Raw genomic sequence first — 16,814 nt, 5'->3', positions numbered from 1 at the left:
ATCCTCTGTCAGTATTTTAATTGATCAGATATCTCTTGTTACATGAAACATATTTGTCATGCTTTGGAGTAATTGTAAAACAAATCCCTCTTTCTCTTTCAAAAAAACATTAAATCACTTTTGAATTTAAGTTGGATTCCAATCAGAATGACCAACACAATCTGTTTCACAAAACAGAAGCTAAAGGCATAGCACATTTTCTTTCATAGCTGCCTGTGTTTTTATACATGAGCAGTGGGGGTGTCAACCTCTAAAACATGTACATTTCTTTAAAAATTGTTTTCAAGACTATAACCTACATTTAACAAAAATCCAGTCCATTTGGGACACTTCTGCACTTTATATTTGCATCCTTGGAGCAGCATCTCCAGCCACTGACTTTTATTTGAGCCAAACAACATTATCTCCAAAACTCTGGGTTTTGTTGACTCATTTTAACCATACTATTACCACAGTATTTTATGTCATAGATTTTTTTTAAAGTAACATTCTAGTTTAGCTTCATAGCTACAGGGTTTGAAAAAGTACTTGTAATATAAACACTTTGCTTTAAAACTGTATATATGTTGTCGTGCTGTCTTGCAGACCAAACAACCACTCTCCTCTCTACTGCATTGGTTTCCCTCCCTTTTTTCTTGTCATTCTCTGGCTTAATCCATACATCTGCCACTACTTCGCTGTAGTGGAGCAATCCATAAGGGTCTGATTTGATCTGGCAACCAATAGACCCACCTATATGGCTGTGAGGACCAAGTGTGACCCTATTAGAGATTACATCAAGAGTACTCACCCTGTGCACTGGGGTCTGCCACAGCTGAGAGCGAGCCAAAGAGGAGAAGTGGTGTGAGTCAGATAAAAGGGAAAAGGTGAGAGTGCAAGCACAGGATATTAGATAGGAGAGTGAAAAATACTTCATCACTATCCATCTCTCTGTCTATTATTCTATGTATGTTTTACCTTACACAAGCGGCAAGCCAAAAACAGTTCACAGCACCATTTAATCTATTTGTTCTGTAGTGACTGTGCACAATGGGTTCATGTGTCTTACTTGTGTTCATACACTATAAACAGACCACACACACACACACACACACACACACACACACACACACACACACACACACACACACACACACACACACACACACACACACACACACACACACACACACACACACACACACACACACACACACACACACACACACACACACACACACACACACACACACACACACGACACAGCCTGTCTGTAAAACCCACACACAAACAAGCAGTAATTGATGTTTTACTATAAGTCCACACCCACTGAGTGCCTTTTGGTGTAACATGACTCCCTGCTCTGACACTGCCTCCCTACAGACGATTGGTGTGTGCACACATGTGTGTTTGTATGCATGTGTGTACAGTGGAACTTACCAGCCACACACACCAGGAGTGAAGAGAGGAAGAGCAGAATAGTTTCCATGGCAACTGTAGACATATAGTAATAAAGAGGGAGGGTGAGAAAGAAAGACGGAAAGAAAGACAAATACAAATTTGCTTGGAAAGGTCTGTTTTGGCTAGCTACACTACTCCAGCACACACAGTATATTCCCCCTGCACCAATGAACAAACAATTGATATTGCACACATACATATCAACATTTAAATGTTGTGAAGAAAATAAAAGAATCACATCACACAACACACCGGCTTAATCCAAACCCTGCAGTATAACTGATGTTAAAGGGCCACAGATATCTTGCATAATGATCCATGTTCAGAGTCTGCAGACATGTTCTCTTTTCCTGGCAAAGAGTACACTCTCCTCCCTGTGGATATCAAACAACCTTGGCCTAGTTTCATGTAGGTTATTCAATGCACACATGCCAACGGTTGCTCCAACAGAATGTGTGCATTATGGAGGGACTGTAATGTCGCCAATCTGTGGTTTAACCCTGCTGACTGCAAGGCCCCAGGGAAAACCTTTCCATGGATTACTATGAAACTTTACAGAGACTCACATGGTCCAGAGTATACATCATTAAGACTTTGGTTATCCTCTGATATATTTGTTTTTTCGTGAGATGTCTTGCCATATCTTAAATTAATTCATTACATATATTTATAGTTCTTAGGGGAAGAAGCCAAATTACTTTGACAGTACTAACTTGCTCTCTACATGGTTTTATTTATTTCATTCCACCTGACTGACTGTCAGTCAGGTGGAATGAATGAAAGAATGAAAACTTTGTTGGGTGGATCAATGTATGTCTATCAAGCCACCTGCAATGTCTTGGTGGAGATAATTTAAAATGAACAGATTCAATTATAGTCAGTAGATGAGATACCGACTGTAGCATTCCTGCTCTGTGCTGTTTGTACTGTATGTCTGTGCTTTGTATATATGATCTGTGAGACCTCATACAGATCCAAGGACATTTATAAAATAATGTGACAGAAGATGACAACAGAGGAACTAAAGGCCTCCATTGGATTCAATAAACCTGAAACTCACCCTAAAGGTGAAAATCAACCCTATCTGACCTCGAACTTAATAGTTTTAACTTGTGTTTCATTTTGATATTTTTGGATGATATTTTTTTCCTTTGTACAGACTAAATGTCACTTGATGGACGCTTGTATCCAAACCGACTTACATACATTCAATACTGTGGGCAATCACACAACGACATGCTGACTTCAGTGGGGATGGAACCAGTGCTCCCCTGATCCGAAGATCAGCACACTGATCCACTGAGCCACAGCCGCCCTTACCTGGACATTCTGAGCCGTTCTTGTTTCTAAGATTGCGGTCCTCTTCTCCTTATATGTATGTACAGTATACTTAAATACCGAAGTCATGTAACATTTACCGTGTACAATGTATATTTTGTAGTTATTATTAGATACCTAACTTCCAAATATTCTTAAGACACCAGCTTTTATTATAGAAGTATATATTTGAGTATTTCATAGTAAGGGTACTCTGGTTTACAAACTATCTAAAAGTGACATTTTTGCTAAATACCTTAAGACTTATCACTAGCAATTCAGCTCTGCAATTTTTTTCTGTACACTGGTCCCAATACACCTGATTTATTAGTATTAACAGTGGGTTTCTGTGAGAACCCCTTTGAGGTGTTGAGCAGGCAGAGAGTTAACGCCAGCCTTTCTCTTACAACATATACATTGCACCCTGGCAGCTGTCTCTCCATACCTACACTGACTGTACTATTGTTTAGAAGAATCAAGTTGCGGAGCCAGGCTCCTCATTGTCTGGGAGGAGAGAACAAGAAAGGGGCGGGCATGAATGAGTGTATCTATTTGGGAAAGACAAGGAAATAGCAGACAGGGAGCTGCTCACGGGTATGAGGAGACAAGGGAAGGGCAGGCTTAACGACAGCCAGAATAGGAGACAAGCCGACATTGTATAGCAGGAGAGTGCAGGTGAAGGGCATGCAGAGGAGACATTTTCAGAAGGGGGGGGCGGAATATTGGGACCATTCCAGTATTAGATAAACAGAGCTGGATATGTGACCACAGGGAGGAAAAAACATGAGTGCGATCAGTAGAAAACATATTGATATTAAAAATATATATATTGATCCATTCGCCACCATACTTTTGGGAAAAAGTGCAAACTTCAGACATGCTTAAGTTCAGTGTAAAACAACCTTTTTTAACACAAACATCTAAAATTACATTTTAACCGATGGGTTATTCTATCCATTGTGCGGTTTTACATGAGACCACACCCGACCAAAAACACAATGACACAGAGAAGATGATATCTTGTCATAGAAGTCCTTCTAGTTATCTGTATTTTATAATGCGGGAGGTGCAATTTTATATGAAATACTGCCTTTTCTAAATCTCTGTGTATCTGAGAGAATATGAACATGTGAAACTGGAAATTTGTGTGTATAAATGTGTCTGTCCTTTAAATGCAAGGTTAGAAAAGTAAGGTCATTGTGCCAAATGTCTCCCCTTTCACCCTATGCTTGGGTGAGGGAGATCAATTTGGTCCCAGTGCCGATTCAAATGCATTGACTATTGTTCAACCTTTATTATACTAATGGAGGGCAGCCCAATTGGAGACACATCAGATCAGATCTCCTTAACCTTTGTGAAAAAAATACTTGGCCAACTATATCTGCCATCATAATGATGTTACATCCCCATGACAACATGGTGCGTCGTTAGTGTCCAGTTATCTCCATGGTAACTGTCTCCATCTAAGCATATGCTTGTGCTGAACGAGAAATGGGTTCAGGAGACGGGATCGAATTGAAACACACAGATACGGAGTTCACACATGGAGCAAGGGGTGTGGCAGGCAACCTCCTATTTTCCTGATGAATATCCCCACATTTGTTTACAATTGGATGCATCAGCTAGAGGAGATAGCGATTGTAAATTCGTTTTTGTTACCTGTGTAAATTGCGCCCCTACATCACAGATCGCCCCCCATTACGCACTGATAACCTCACCATTATAATGAAGTCTAAACGTACAGCCTACACCTCGCTGCTATGGTCACCGCCATGTAAAACACACCAAAAGATTTCATTTAAAGATTCATACACACTTGGCACAATATATTTCAACACCCGATGCGTGACGTCTGCGCATTCACCCACTCGTGCGTCTGTCAACCTGTGGATCATCTGATCAAGCAGAAAAAACAGCCATCATGCGAAATGTGATTTCCTCTTTCAGTGTAGCCGTCTTTAATAACAGCAGTGACATCACGCACGACAGCCGAAATGTGGTTATCGACGACATCGGTCAGAGAAAATGAGCTGGTCACGCTTGTTATAAAGACTTAACATGTCTTTATAATCGATTTTTTTTTTTTTTGTATATAAAGCGCAACCAGTGAAGGTCTTAGTGATCATTGCCAGCAGACACACCCTCGTTCTATAGCAGTGATAAAAACAAGAAGCATTGTAAATAGCTTCTCTGCAAGTCAATGAGATCAGCAGCGTGTTTAAAAAATATTGCAAACACTGGCGTAAAATAATTTTACTATAAATCTTGTATTTGCGGAAAATCCTACTGAAGGCACGATTATAATTACATTGGACTGTGTGTTCCAAAAAAACTAAAATACATTGTGAAACAAATTGCGTTTTCTTCCAACCCATCTTTGAAAGATATAGTGACCCCTTCTTAATCAATTTTCCCTAAAAACATATTAATATATTAGACATCAAATATGTGCGCTTATCAACTTACCACCTGTTTCTCCAGCGGACTGTTGGCCAACACACTGATATCCACCCTCAAAAATCAAGCAGCTGGTCTCACAAGGCTTTTTAGGCTACTATCATCTGTCAATGTGCACACTGCTCACATGTACTTGTCCTGGAAAAAATAGGTGTGATGGATTACAATGTGATTCCTGGAGTGACTGCTTTTTCAGTGCATTGAACCCTGTCTCTCTCTTTCTCCACTCTCTCTCTCTCTCTCTCTCTCTCTCTCTCTCTCTCTTCTCGCTCTCTCTCACTCTCTCTCTCTCTCTTTCTCTTCTCTCTCTCTCTCTTTCTCTCTCTCTCTCTCTCTCTCTCTCTCTCTCTCTCTTTCTCGCTCTCTCTCACACGTCATAGACCCCCAGCATCATGCCAGACTCATGTGTGATTGAAAGCTTATGCTTGCTTAATCTTTATTGTATTTGTGATCAGTACATTGCCCATTGATTCCACACATTAGCCACTATATTATGTTACACAAAATGACCAATGCATATGAATATGGCACGGAGAACCCACACTTTGACATTGAATTTCAGGAGAACCTGTTCTTAAAAACTTCACAATGTGGGTATAAAGGTGCACAGAGTTGCACAGGCAGAGTCCAAGCTTATTTAGAGAGTCACGTTTTTTTTAAAACAAAGTATATACAAAATAAAGTGTCCCTTTTTCTGCATTGAAACATCCCAGATGTGTGCCTCAGCAAACAACACACCTATCAATCATAAATCATTTTTCTCATTGTTAAACTAATAAAGTAGATCACAGTAATGGACTGGGTTTCATTGGCACAGAACTCATAGGATAAGGGCCAGCCATATTCAAAGCTTGTTTCACATGTATGTAAACACAAGTATACTTCATAACCGAGACAACAACAGACAGAACAAAATCAAGGAGGCAAGACTGAAGTGCATCAATTGGTGTGTATCATCAATCAGGTTCAGGTCACAAAACACTTATGACAGAGTATAAATATGGAAGATGCAGAACGCTAAGACAGAGGTCATTTGTCCAAGTTGTGAGTTTTATCCTGCATGCAACATTTCAACTTCTGCCCAAAGTATCTTTTTCATCATTTCCTTCTTGTATGTGTAAATTCTTCCACCTTTCAGGTGCAGGGTTTATTGTGTCTGTGTGTGTGGGGGGGGTTACACCCCAGCAGGATACAAAGAGACATCATGGCTTCTCTTGCTGTAGGAGGCACAGATAGAATTAAGATTAAAAAGAGAAAACCTGTGGCCTAAATATAAGTCATCTTAATTATTTGGATGTCACTCTCTTATAAAGTTTTTTGCATCTATTCTTACCTGCATTTTGCTGTAGATCCAGGGCAGAACACTTTTGACGTTGGTGTAAACACCAGGTTTGTTTTTTTCCCCACAGCCAGCTCCCCAGCTTGTAATCCCAGCCAGGTACCAACGGCTGTCTCCCTTACACACCAGGGGTCCACCACTGTCCCCCTGGAAATAAAGTTTGTGCTCGGTTAACACTGGTTTGCAGAGGTGTATGTTATTGTCACCGCGCATATTAAACTGATAACTGTTAACATATCTGTTGATGTTGACTGCTTACCTGACAGGAGTCTTTGCCTCCATCCATATCACCAGCACAGAGCATGTGCTTGGTTACAGCGCCTTGATACCCAATGGGACTGTTACACACACTTGGTGTTATGATTTTGACAGTCACTTCCATCAGTTCCTTGGAGACAGTGCCTGTATTGGAGGAAACAATATGCTCCTATTATTATGTCTAATACTAGTGTTGTAATGAATGCGATGCTTTACATTGAGTTTAAGAAACGGATTAGGCACTGCTGTGGCAAAAGGTAATTATTTCTTTCTTTTGTTTCCAGTCAAATGATGGTGTTGTGCATCCTTATTTCATGTCCATCTTTATCATTTGCTATCACTCTCGGTATATAAAGGACAGATATTACTTACTCTCAGACAAATCATCCTTGTTTCCGTAAGGGATTGAGACTTTATTCTGCCTGCTTCTTCTGATGACTACCTACCTGTTTTCTAACTCCTGCCTGACCTCCCTACCTTTCTGGAGGTGTTTGACTGAACTGACTGCATTCTTTTATTGCCAATTGTAATCCTTTGGGTTCTAGCTCATGCGTTGCATGCATTCATTTATATATTATTGTATCATTTAGTTTCATGGGAATGTATTGTATTTCCTTGAGAAGGCACAAAACATATTTCAAAACACAGAAAGACAATGTTTTTAAATAGAAAATAAATTACACGTTTGCTCTAATCTGGTATAACTTAAATACACCCTTTGCAACATAACATTTTGCACGTTGACATGACGTCCAATCTGTTACGGTGCTTTTTTGCTTTTCAAGGAAAGCTGCATTATAAAGCTTACCTAAAACTCGTTTATAACAATAAGCTAACCGTAATCCCAAGCACAACCTCTTTAAACATACATTCATTTATAAGGTTTTTGTGAAATGGAACAAGATACCTCACAATTAAAAGTGCTTATATGCAGATGTCCCTTAAGCAGAATATTTAAACGCTTCGTTTAGTACAGTGAGAGCTAATGGGTGTACAATATAAAAAATGTCATATTCTTACTTGATCCTGACTTAGTGGTGCCAAAACCTGAGGTCCAACATGCGGTTCCATCGCTAAATTTGTGGTCAAAAGCTGGCAGGCAAGCTGGATGCACATTATCTGGATAACACAAAAATAAATAATGTTTTTTACTTTTAAGTATAAGATTTCCAGATATATAACCCCTCATAATGTTAAAAGGTAAATATATGATTCAAACAATAAATTCATGTTATAAAATCGTGATACAGGAGTTTATCTAACAAAACACGTAAAGCATTAAAGAGCTACACAGGGCTGTTATTTTTCATCAACTGCAGAGCACAGACATTTCTGTAGGTTGTAGAAATTGAGTGAGCCGTTTTTCAGCTGCCGAGTGAAAGGTTATTGACACAGGCTCTTGAACGCAAACTTTCACTGTTTCACGTGATTCAGTCAGCCACCAGGTCCACTGCAAAACAACCTGTATACAAACGCCTAGTCCCTACCAACAGGTATAAAAGTAAGATTAACATTAAAATGATTTTAGGTAAAGAATTTACTGACCATTGAAAGTAACTGGGGATGTTAGTTTGAGTAGAGTGACATCCTGGTCATTAGTTTTGCTGTTGTAGTTCTCGTTGAGTATAATCCTCTTAACCACGTAGGGCTGAGTGAGTCTGTCAAGAGACATCAATCCAACATACACTTTCCAGTTCTCTGTCGAGAGGGATAAAGAGTTGCTGCTGCAACACAAAAAAAAGATTGTTCAGTAGAAAGCAATGGGATTCACGTTTAAAAAAACCAACCCAACACTAAACAGCTACTTATATTTCATTTCTTAAATATTACAATCCTTACATCTACAACATGGATACAAATCAGTTTAACAATATGTATTCCTATAATTACGTATGAACTGAAACAAAAAAAGGAAACCCTTAAAAAATGAATCCATAAGTTTGAATAAAAATTCCCAGAAGGGATTTATCTGTTAGTCAGTCACCTTGGAAAGCAGTGGGCAGCAGTCAGTACGAAATCGGGAGAGATAAGGACTCCACCGCAGACGTGGGATCCTCTGAAGTGCAGTGACACCTGCCAAGGCCACTGGCCCTCCTTAGCCGCGCTGCCCCCAACGATCCGGGACGTAGTCTTCTGGCGGCCACAGTCTGAGAACAGAAGACTATTTCAAATACTGCACACTAACAAAAAAACTGCTAAAACATCCTCTATAATAGGTGAAAAGATAATTCAATATTATAGATTCATACAAAATAAACTGGGTTACTCATTTTTTGCTCGTACAGTGACACATTTAATTTGATCATACAGTGACATTCAGTCCATTGCACCGAACATTAATGTGTTGATTTGATGTATGATTTTACAGATTTCAATATAGAATATGTTCTGTGTTGACCTTTGCTCAACACAGTAGGTAATTGGGAGGTGTAATAAAGTGTAAGCATAATTGAAGGTAAGCAGTATGCCAGCAAATGAATCAGCAAATCACCAGATGGCCTACAGTAGGTGAACAGGATTGGAAGGGTGTGGTGGATATGTGACGCAGTGCCAGGAAAATGTTGTGTACGTGTTGCAGCAGACTCTCAAGACTGGGGTTGACTGCCATAACTAGCCTGCATGTTACACTTTGTGTTTTGGATATACAGTGTCTCCTTGTCGATGTCCTAGTTGTTGAAATTCAGCCATATCACCCAAACTCTGAGGGTTTGAGTTTAATTAAGATTATAGATTGAAAGAAGTCAAGAACTGATAAAAAAAAAAGGTAATGTCAGATTGTCAAGTGATATTGATCAAATACCCGAATGGCTTAATGTGCAGTTGTACTATGCGTGTGTGTTTGTGAGTAGATGTGTAAGAAAGAGACAGACAGGATAAGGGCTGTGTGTGACACATGACTTTAGGAACAGATGGAGGCTGCTTACCCACACACTGCAGTGAGACAGTCTCCTGGTTTGGACACGATGAACTGCGTAATGCCACAGTGAGAAAAATATATCAGGTATAAATGCATGCACCAACACAGCTGTTTTTTGTAATATTATAAAAAAAATAAAAACAGAAAATAAGTCTGTGGGGTAACTTCTTTCACAAATTATTCAAAATTTGACGTGATGTAATACATTTTATATTGAAAAGATTATAGTTTAGAACTGAGCTGTGTATTACAGGCCAGAAAAGGACCAGATTGTTTACCTGACTTTAACCCGACCCTGAAGAAGCGAAGATGTTCTGCCTGTCAATGATAAAACACTGGCCCCCTCGGATTTAACTGCTTCGATGACATATGACCTAAAGATACAGAGAGAAGCAGTTCAGAAAGCTGTAGAGATAAACTTGCACATACAGAGATCATTTTGTCCAAGCAATGCCTGATTGAGTCTGGAAACTCAAACCCAAGGGAGACCTTGAGGAGAATCAATTAAACCCTAAACACATAGCAGCAGGTGAGGAGAAATTAGATGGATCTCAATTACAGGTTAGCTAGAAACCCACGTTCCCTCGCTGCAGTTGAAATTTGGTGTGGCAAAATTATGCTAAATCACTTCTTCAGAAACCCTTCGAATGATGACGAGGAATGGTAACACGTTTTTTTTATGTTGGAGTGCTGTTGCTGTTGCTGTTGCTGTTGCTGTTGCTGTTGCTGTTGCTGTTGCTGTTACTATCACTAGGCTATTCAGCACACTTTAGGTCAGGAATCACAAAATTATAAACAAGGCCAGGGGATGATGATTTACTTTCTGAGTCCTAGCTGAGCACAGGTTTCATCAGCATAGTTTTTGTTCCAGTCTTCGTAGCACACTGGAAGGAAGCGGCCATCCTGAGATGTCTTGACCTGCAGACCATTGTCCTTGTCAAACCTCACTGGGGAAGAAAAAAGAAAGAGGACAGCTTAGATGATGTCTCATCATTGGGTTATGCTTAACTGTGACAGTAATGTGGAGTCTTTGGCCCGAGTGCTGCTGCTGCTGTTGCAAACTACAGACAATTACAGTGAAAGCAGAAATCTAATGTGAAAGAAATTAGATTAATTTAGCAAGAATTGACAAATGCAAGCATGCTGTTTTGTGCAGTTTATTTGCATTTGCTTAGAATAGGCAAGTGCCTACTAACCACAGTTTGTTTCGTCAGATCCCAGCTGGCAGTCTATTTTCGCATCACATATGACACTAGTGTTGGGGCAGATGTCATATCTTTGCTTATCTTCCTCTTCGTAATCATCGTACTCATCGTGGTGGTTTGCTGCTGTTGCCAACCGGGTGCCATAACGAACTGTTGTTTGGGTTTTAAGGAGTTGTTCCATTATTGTTAGAAGGAACTAAAATTACATATTGACATGAAATTAGTACAGTAAATGCAACTTAAAGAAAAACATCACCTACAGTATGTATGGGGTCAGATCAGTCTCATAACACACAAATGCACACAGAAGGATTCACACTTGTATTTCAGGATCCACACAAATGTGTTGCGTTTCATATACATGCCAATAAGATCCAAATACAGAAAAAAGTTTTACATGTGTATTTTTGATCCACACATATTTGCTTTCCATTTCAAACCGCTGAACCTGCATACACATAGCCTACCGCTTTCTTTGCATGGATCGCTGTGCTTTTGTCTGTGTTTTTTTTGAGAGTCCCCTGACTGTCACCCGATTCGTACTTGTAATGTTTCCTGCAGTCATTAGTATGCAGGTTCAGTGGTTTGAAACGGAAAACAAATATGTGTGGATCAAAAATACATATGTAAAACTTTTTTCTGTATTTGGATTTTATTACATAAAATGTGAAACGGAACACATTTGTGTGTGCATTGAAAACATTGGTGTGGATCCTGAAAGTGTGAATGCTTTTGCGGATCATGAAATACAAGTGTGAATCCTTTTGTGTGCATTTGTGTATTATGAGACTGATCTGACCCCATAAGTATGGGTACCTCGCCTAAAGAATAGCAGCAACTATTCAAAAGTCTTTCTGCATATATAACATACCTGCTTTAAACTCAATCATTCACTAAATAGTGATCCAAAACCCTTAAATGCTACATCCCCAACCCTGAGAACATACTACATTTTAAATACCAATGTTTTGTGAATGCCAATAAAGTTTCAGTGAAAAGACAGGCTTAACTCATGATCATGCAAGACACATTTAAAAGGGCTATATGATTAAAAATTAAAGTGAAGCTAAAGATTGATACTGTAACCAATCTCTTTCAGGACCTAGCAACCAAAATTGTGGTCTTTTGAGTGTCATTTACACCTAAAATAGTCTGCCTACTGTCTTCAGGACCCCAAGGGCACAAGGGAAAAAATTGACTAAGATATACTTTACATGCAGTTATTATATATGAATAAATTAGAGCAGGAGATATATATGAATGACAATGACTAGTGATCTGTATGAATCAACACAGTGTACCTCCAAGCCAGATGGCCACTGCAAGCAGACCGAGCACCAGTAAGGTTCCCCCTGACCCTCCGTAGCACTGTGAATTACTCTTGCAGCATCTCCTCCTCTTACTGCTGGGGGCTGGGCACAGACAGGACACAAGCACACATTAACAATCCTCGAGGTGACTCTGTCTCCATTTATGTTGCTCCAACACCTGCATGTATTGTTTTCTCAGGAAATATGGGAGCTGGGGATATCACTCACGTATGCTAGACCGTGTGACTTGCGGAACAACCACAGGCGGTGGATACTGGGGAATGTAATGTGGATAGCTGAGGGGTGTCAGGCCTGGACCCACACCATAAACCACCTCCTCATAGGGCTTGAGGGGGGGCTGGGTGTGCAACCCAACAGAGTAGTATGGAGGAGGGGGGTCGTTCTGTGAGAAAAACAGAAAAGAATAAATAAGGTAAGAAAATCACTAGCAAGGCATCATGAATGTTGTAAAGGCCGTTAAACATACAATGTGAAATCTATAACCCTTGGAAAAAAGACACTACCTATATTTAATATGTATTATTATACAAGCAATGAGACATACTATAGAAAAAGGCTAGAAAAGGAAATTATTATGTTTTTAGTTGCCAAGACTAAGCACGTAACCTATTGTCCTCATTGCAATCTATTATCAAGCCTATGTTTACTGTAAATCCTCTCCTGGGAAACAAGCTTTCCTTTAGAGCTAAAAGGTGACGTATCCTGGCAACAGTGTCTAAAAGATCAGGTTTTAACAGTTCATTTCCTTGTTTATCTATCCCTGCATCATCATCTCCTCTGTCCCTTTTTGATTCATGCTTCCAGATGGGATATGAAGTACTTCTGGCAAAGGATTTAATCAGCAATTGAGTTTTTGGGACAGTTTGGTTAACAGGTATCCACAAATTAGAGTTTAGAGCCAGAATGAGGGCAACAGCAACTGTGTTTTCACTCAGCTCTACTTAAGCTCACTATGAATGAGTCAAGGAAAACAGATTTATGGGTTAATCATACTCTCTTCCTCATTCAACAATGGCCTTTATATCTTATATCTTTGCCTTTGTTACACAATGACTTGCACATTTTATTTGTTTTTTTGCTTTCATGGTTCAACCTCTCTTCTTTCTTCCTGATGTCATGATGATTTAGTTTCCAATCATTTTACTTTACACGATGATATTACAAACATGTTAACTAAACATTCAACTTTCCCGGAAATGCAGGGTTTTTAATTTCTTGCTGAGAGAATTGTTCTTAGATTGTTTATATTTGTTTTGTGAGTAACCTGGAGATTTACTTGATTCTGAATCTGATATAACTTTTGTTTATCCCAGCAGCTGCTGAGTGAGGGTGCCCGGCTAGGTCTTGAGCAAACATTATCTGCTTAAAGTTTCTCCTAAAGCTCACTGATTTACGCACTTTTCCAAAGAAAAACTGAGTGTAAAAACAGCATGTTGTGGTGTTAGGGGGTTAAGCTATGCACTATATCTTGGCTAAGCCCAGTACATTTCTGAATATTCTGGACATACCAAACAAGATATTAGTAAGTGTTAGGGGTGTTGGACTTTGTTTCCTCTTACAGAACAAGGCTCGCTGTGTCCCCCAATTTCCATTCTTTGTGATAAGTTAACCCGAGTGGCTGCTGACACTAGCTTCATTTACTTTATAAACTTCAAAGTGGTTTTGTTCTTTTCATCTACCTTCTGCAAGAAAGAAAATAAGCTGATTTCCCAAAAATGTCTGCGTGTTTGCATGTTATGTTTGGATATTATCAACACAATTGAGCTAAAACAACAACATGCTTATAGTGCTATGCTGTTTTGTGGTATGCGGAATGCAGCTTGGGAAGATTAAAGCACGGAACGGAAAGTTTACTATACTTTCACTTTTATTTTTGTGTATTTTGCAAATGTGTGATTCTTGTATATATATTTTTATAGTATCTTGGGTGTAACATTAAGCTGTCTTTGGCTCTTTCTGCTGTTACAATGCAAATTTACCCTCTGTAGGACTACTCTGATTCTGATTCTGATGGTTACTGACGCAAATATGTGATTAAACCTGCTTAAGCACAACAGACACTACAGCTAAGTCCCAGGGCAAAGGTGAAAACAATTGTACTTCTTGCAAAGAACAAAATGCCTAAATGGCTGCTCTGGGGGGAATTCCGTACCAATAGGGTTCAGAACACAATATGGTATACAGGCAATGAGACGTGGAGAAAACTTGGAAGGCCGAAACTCGGTAATCCTATGTGTGCAGCAAGATTTTCTACCAAATGTCAGATTTCGGCCATTGTCCACTCTTTCTGTAAAAGTAGCTTGTGGAATTATGGATGAATCAAAAAGCATTAGTTAAATAGGTTGCTGAAATGATCCTTTATCATGCTGACATTTAGTTTTTTAAGCTGGCTACAGCCGTGGTTTTCAGAGCATGACACGTTTTGCTCTGTCTCTCTGTGGATTGAAAACCTGTTTGCAGTGTCATCCATGCATTTACGAAATATGATGACATGCAACAAAGTTTGAGAAAATTAAAAAACCAGAACAATGTTACGTACAGAAAGTTTGATTTGAGTTTTTGTTCTTTAGGAATTCAGCTATTTTGTCCTGTTATGGGTATGAGTTAATCAGAGGCTCCACAGCATAGAAAAGGTTTAACATGAACAGAATCTGTTTCTGTGATTTCTTCATAGGACCATTTTGCAAAATCCACCATTCGAGCTAGAAAGCTAAGATTTAAGGCAGGGTGCAGAGCAGTCCCCTGTCATAAAAGGTTTTTTCTATTCAGTTGGCGTAAACTATGGGTGGACTCGCTACAACAGGTGTTCCATAAGAAAGTGTCTATTGCATGCTGATCAAGTGTCAAAATATGCCTGTAGGAAGCATACACCCCCTTGAATTGAAAATTGCAGAGCTGAAATAAGTGGACAAGCAGGTTTGTCACGTTAACCCCTCTGCCATTATCATTGGGAGTGTACTAAAAACAAAAAAGGTGAAAACTTTAACCAAACATTAACTGTGTCAATATAAAGAGACAAAGCTACCAAACATGACATACTAATGTTTACTATGAGAGGATCTGAAAGAAGTCAAGGCAGATACAAGTCCGGCCTCTGCAATTCTTATCAACTTGACTGCGACCAAAACCTAAAACATTTAAGTTCTAATGAAACTACCTTTTACTAAAGGGGTATATTCAATACATTCTGGGCTCATCATAAGTCAACTGTTTTAAAAACCAAAAATGTTCCACTTGTCTCAACACAACCTAACAACCTACACAACATACTTCATCTTGTATGTTTAGACTCTAGATTTGCATAAGCAAACATGCCACAAACCACATATCCTCATATTTAGAGACATATTGACAAAACCAATTTCTGACTTTGGAAAGATTGTCTCTGAAAAGTGCTTTTACCTCTTATGTTACACAATATTTTTAGAGAATTATTGGATTATCTGAAAAATGTATTGTCACAAAACATAAAGTTGATATTGTGGATGTACATGGTACACTGAAACTAAACACAAGTGTTATTCTTCAGAGCTTCAAGCTTCTTTCAAAGCGATTTACAGAAACTATTGATAGAATCCATTTTTAACTGTTGGTTTAGGTGAAACCTCTATTCAAAGTCCTTGTCATACTTACAGGTAAATTGCAATTACAAATAAAACCTCTAATGTCAGCCTATCACTCTACAATGCACAGCACCTTTCAAGCTTTTGAAGGCTGTAAAGGTTTACAGATAAATACACACTGAAACTCAAACAGGACAGAGAAGCAAATAAACAGAACAAGAGCCACCATTCAGAGTCTGAGTATTGATCAAGGATGAAGTTTGACTATTGACTGGAGAAAGGTTAAAGTCTTGAGGAAAAGTCAAGACACAATTTATCAAGGGGAGGGAATTGGCAATTATAAGAAGACAACAAAAGGACTTACCGGGTCAGGCTTTGCCATTGGTCTCAGGTAGTCAAAGAGTGGAGAGTGGAGGTGAGCGCAGGTGGGAGGAGCTTTTTCTCATCCAGGTGTTTTTTAAGTCACAGAGCAGTGATTAGAGCATGCTGGTGCCACATTAATACCACTTCTTTCTTCTGTTCTTCTCCTGTTCTTCTACTATACTGTGTTTGTCTCTGACCTCCATCTAGGAACAGGTAGGACTGCCTTCCCCCCTCAGTGCCTGACACCTCCCACTTCCAGCGTCCATCCTCTCTTAGTCCTCCATTCTTCTCCTAACAGAGACGGGCGTGTCGAGTGCTTCAGTTTCCCACATGCCCGACCAGTTTCGTGGCACCCAGAGAATTTCAAAGTTGTTTCACAGTATCAAGCTGCATTGTGGCTCAAATGACAGCAGCTGAGCTGTCAGGGCCCTGAACCAAAATGTCTTTATCTGCACAGAAAATGACAAGAACCTGAGCTTGAATTGTTTTAACATTCAATTCAATTCTAAATGTTTTTCTGTTGAATTCAGGCGGCCTTATCTGTGAATTTCACACCTTATGCTGAAAGGGAGTATGAGGAAATGCCCTTTACTGGAACCTGGAAACAGAGGTAATTACTAATGT

The 16,814-nt window shown here is 39.3% G+C and overlaps 2 protein-coding genes across 3 annotated transcripts in view; both read right to left on the bottom strand.

The window, feature by feature from the left end:
- fxyd6 (FXYD domain containing ion transport regulator 6) overlaps nt 1-5,463 on the bottom strand; it is an 8,387-nt gene extending 2,924 nt beyond the window's left edge. Inside the window, exons 1-3 of the mRNA XM_063907820.1 lie at nt 5,224-5,463; nt 1,420-1,473; nt 791-814 (exon numbers count right to left, since the gene is read on the bottom strand). Coding sequence (XP_063763890.1) covers nt 791-814; nt 1,420-1,468 — 73 coding nt within the window. The 5' untranslated portion in view covers nt 1,469-1,473; nt 5,224-5,463. The remainder of the gene's footprint in view (nt 1-790; nt 815-1,419; nt 1,474-5,223) is intronic.
- Nucleotides 5,464-5,620: 157 nt separating this feature from the next.
- Nucleotides 5,621-16,403, bottom strand: tmprss13a (transmembrane serine protease 13a). 2 transcript variants are annotated; one of them, XM_063907857.1, is made up of 13 exons: nt 16,192-16,403; nt 12,472-12,646; nt 12,235-12,345; nt 10,925-11,083; nt 10,549-10,675; nt 10,007-10,102; nt 9,736-9,779; nt 8,796-8,958; nt 8,357-8,535; nt 7,832-7,930; nt 6,813-6,955; nt 6,548-6,700; nt 5,621-6,431 (listed from the first exon to the last, which is right to left on the bottom strand). In XM_063907857.1, the coding sequence occupies exons 1-13, from the start codon at nt 16,207-16,209 to the stop codon at nt 6,417-6,419; spliced, it is 1,482 nt and encodes a 493-aa protein (XP_063763927.1). In that variant the 5' UTR covers nt 16,210-16,403; the 3' UTR covers nt 5,621-6,416. The 2 variants fall into 2 exon arrangements, with proteins under 2 accessions (XP_063763927.1, XP_063763928.1); XM_063907858.1 differs by having other exon boundaries at nt 8,357-8,532.
- Nucleotides 16,404-16,814: the final 411 nt, after the last annotated feature.

Source organism: Eleginops maclovinus, chromosome 18 (genome assembly GCF_036324505.1).
Source record: "Eleginops maclovinus isolate JMC-PN-2008 ecotype Puerto Natales chromosome 18, JC_Emac_rtc_rv5, whole genome shotgun sequence".
NCBI lineage: Eukaryota > Metazoa > Chordata > Actinopteri > Perciformes > Eleginopidae > Eleginops > Eleginops maclovinus.
Note: the sequence above shows the minus strand (reverse complement) of the source record. Positions and strands in the feature narration are given on the sequence as shown.

Bases quoted from the DNA above. Each gene is read 5' to 3' on its own strand.
- tmprss13a (XM_063907857.1), bottom strand. The intron at 8,536-8,795 runs GTGACTGACTAA...TTTGTGTTGCAG, and splicing joins GCTGCCCACTGCTTTCCAAG to CAGCAACTCTTTATCCCTCT. The intron at 6,956-7,831 runs GTAAGAATATGA...CCTCCAATACAG, and splicing joins CACCACTAAGTCAGGATCAA to GCACTGTCTCCAAGGAACTG.